At 37.4% G+C, this 3,305-nt stretch overlaps 1 protein-coding gene across 1 annotated transcript; it reads left to right on the forward strand.

Annotated features, from left to right (window-relative positions):
- The first annotated feature begins 359 nt into the window (after window positions 1-359).
- On the forward strand, window positions 360-1,986 carry LOC102810049 (uncharacterized). Its single transcript, XM_085501881.1, has 2 exons — window positions 360-1,115; window positions 1,963-1,986. The coding sequence occupies exons 1-2, from the start codon at window positions 360-362 to the stop codon at window positions 1,984-1,986; spliced, it is 780 nt and encodes a 259-aa protein (XP_085358007.1).
- The last annotated feature ends 1,319 nt before the right edge of the window (window positions 1,987-3,305 follow it).

A 3,305-nucleotide genomic window follows, 5' to 3' on the forward strand; every position in this document is an offset into this window, starting at 1 on the left:
CTAAGAGAAAAATGGCATTGTATTATGTAATCCCGAGGATTAGCGGGACTGCACCCACGTACATTTTCCCGAACACAAAATGAAATCGTCCACTCCACGCGCCAAGTTTGAGCTACTCATTACGTAAGCAAGGTTGTTTATATGTTGGATTAGTTAGATTTGTTTGTTCATTGTTGTCAATCGAAGTCAAAAGTATAAATAGTACCCCCTCCCTTTGCATTGGCATCACACCATCACAGCTTCCAGTCTACTGACGTATACCACCTGAGTTACATATCAAGATGGAGAGACAAGTTCCAGATTTCACCAGTTGTCTGTATAATGACTACTCTCACCAGACGTATGCATTTGAAGATTCTATGTATCCAGATTCCATACCATGTATCGAGTATGACAAGGATGAATGTCACGGGAATCATCTGGTTACGGAGAACGATCACCAATGCACACCGATGTCTGTACACTCCTACACAAGCCTGGCAGATCAAGTCAACGCCATCGACTTCGAGAAACTTTCACAGGGTACGGAATACGATAAATGTCACGGTCTGTTCGGCAACGGCGAGTGTGGCGACTTGGAAAGAGAACCAACACTGTCCTACACATGGAAAAGAGACAAAACGCATCAGGGTACCGGCGTCAAAGATAGAAGTTCGGCTAACAAGAGAGAAAGGGTCCGAATGCACAAAATCATTGACGGTCTTGACCGTTTGCGACAAGTTTTACCCGAGTCAGGTTCAACAAAACGGCTCTCGAAGATTAACACCCTAAAGTCGGCCATTGAGTATATCGGTTATTTAGGGAATCTCTTGGAGCACGGAGAGGACAATTGTGACGCCATACTCAATCAGAAATACCGGAAACACATACAAGAACTGCGTAGCAGTCCAGCATCTACAAGTCAGCAAAAACAATCCAACCAGACACAAAATGAGATCGTATCAAGTAACGCGCAGACTTCTTTCAGGCGGCCCCCACCAGTTTCAACTTTAGTAAGAGCATCACCACATCCAGTGTCCTGTCAGCATCATCACCATGACAACAAAGCGAAACTTGGCCCCAATGAAGAAATGGCGTACTCATATTCTACAACGTACACCAACGCATACAGTCCGGTAAGAAATAATTTCATTATACTGTTAAGAATGCGAATAATGATAATTACCTCCTTACATGAATTTTATTTTGAAATATACACATTTTCATGCTAGTAACCACGTGTTTGCGGCTCATTATGATTTTTAGACTAAAACAATGTATTTCGAAAAAAAAATGCATTTCCAACTGTAATCTGAAGACTTGTTTGCAAAGTGCTATATATAAACAGTGGTTGTTTCCTTACTACGGTTGCCACTCCCTAATCAGACCTATTGTACGAATAGCTTAGCGGATTGGACCAGAAATCAACTCCCTGTTTACGCGTGTGTTATGAATTTGAGTGACAGTTGCTTAAATAAATAAACAATTTGAAAATCTTTTTTACCTCCATGGTTATACACAGTGGCAGACTTGATGCTGAAAATTGAACTGCGATTATCTAAAATGTGTACATGTATTAGTATTATCCGAAAGATGACCTCTAAAATAAATATTTACATTTTTTTTTTTCTATTTATTTTACAGATTTCTGATGACATGAATTATTGCTACTGACAAGTATCACGCCGATACTAATGTTGCGAACAGGAATACCAGGAAGGCGACAGAGAAATCTAACGCTCGCAATATCCCAGCAACCATTGCGTCGTAGCTGTTACCTGGCATGAAACCAAGTCTATTTGTGTAAAAAAGAGAAACTCTTGAAGCAAAAGTTTTTATGTGTATATTATTATGAATCGTTAATATTGACCTATAGTCACCATTTTAGTCGAATATAATCGACGGCGATATTTATTTGCTTTTTTTAAAAATAAAAATGATAATTTGAATATATAATAATGTGTTGTTGTTTTTGTTGTTCAGGTTGTTGTTGTTTGTTACAGGTAATTCGAATCGCACGCTCACTAGAATTTTCAAATGTCATTTTAGCTCGATAATTATCCGATAATGAAAAAAATATTCAATATGATGCCTTTATGGAATGCTGTGAAATTGAAGACCACGCACTTCCCGGAAACATATAACTTGGTGGCTTGATAATTCGTAATTTGCGAATGTGTTTCATTCTTCCTTGAACTCACTGTAGCGTCCGACCGACAGCCCAGACAGTCAAGTCCAGACTTCAAGAACTTACCTGTATCATACATTCTAACCATAGTAATGTTACTCTATATATACATAGACCGTGTAGTCTAACATAGCTTCCCGGGAACTGGGGAAGATTCCTACTTTTTTGAAAATAGGTGCTGTTGCTATGATTATAAACTGTAGCTGACCACTGGCCATGCTTGTTGACGTTAAGCATTTAATTTGTTGAAGACCAAATCGGGTTATGATATATTGTAAATAAAACTGTTTTTTTTTACCATATATAACACTGCGAATTCGTTCGACGAAAAAAAACACGAATACATATATATATATTGCACGTGCTAATATGTGCGTTAGAAAAAATGCCTGAGTTTAAATGACTGACTATTACTTGCTGCAAGAACAGCGTTTTCAGTTAACCATAATCAAAGTCCAGTGTATTCATCACATCTTACATCATATTATTTTGTACGCAACAAACAGTGAAAAGGCGAATGATAACGTATTATTCCGATATCTGCTGACGGACTCGGAGAAGTATTTTTCTTTGTCAATTTACTTAGTCGGCGGAGCGGGGCTGTTATCCGTCACGGCCGGTGACAACTTTACATTTTCGACTTTTTCTTGAAAAGCGAGTCTGCCTGCTTTTATTCTTTGTATATATGTATCTCAGATGGACATCTCTTAGATTTGTTCATTTTGTGTTATTATTTTCGATTTTCTAATTTTTATGAACTTTTTGTCATTTTTGACTTCTTGCTGAAAACGACTATCCTGATTGCTTCGATATTTTTTATGTGTAAACACCTAGTATTTGTACATTTGTGAAGAAAACATCAATTCTCTAATTTTAGCTAACATTTTTGGTAAATAATGTTAGTTTCGACGTTTTGAGAACGGCGAGCAACATTGATTCGATATTGTCTGTGCATACAACTTGAGTGGACCTTGAGTGGTCAAATTTGTTCTTTTTGTGACAATAACTTCAATTTTGGTGAATATGTTTGTCATTTTTGATATTTTCGACTTTTTCTTGGAAACTATCAGCTCAACTTGAATTGCATTAATGCTTGGTATACAGGCTCCCTTGGTTCTTTCATTCTTTATTTATTTAC

This window comes from Saccoglossus kowalevskii, chromosome 7 (assembly GCF_978046115.1).
Source record: "Saccoglossus kowalevskii chromosome 7, keSacKowa6.1, whole genome shotgun sequence".
Classification (NCBI taxonomy): Eukaryota; Metazoa; Hemichordata; class Enteropneusta; family Harrimaniidae; genus Saccoglossus; species Saccoglossus kowalevskii.

Bases quoted from the DNA above. Each gene is read 5' to 3' on its own strand.
- LOC102810049 (XM_085501881.1), top strand. From the start codon at position 360: ATGTATCCAGATTCCATACCATGTATCGAGTATGACAAGGATGAATGT. The intron at 1,116-1,962 runs GTAAGAAATAAT...TTTGTTGTTCAG, and splicing joins ACACCAACGCATACAGTCCG to GTTGTTGTTGTTTGTTACAG.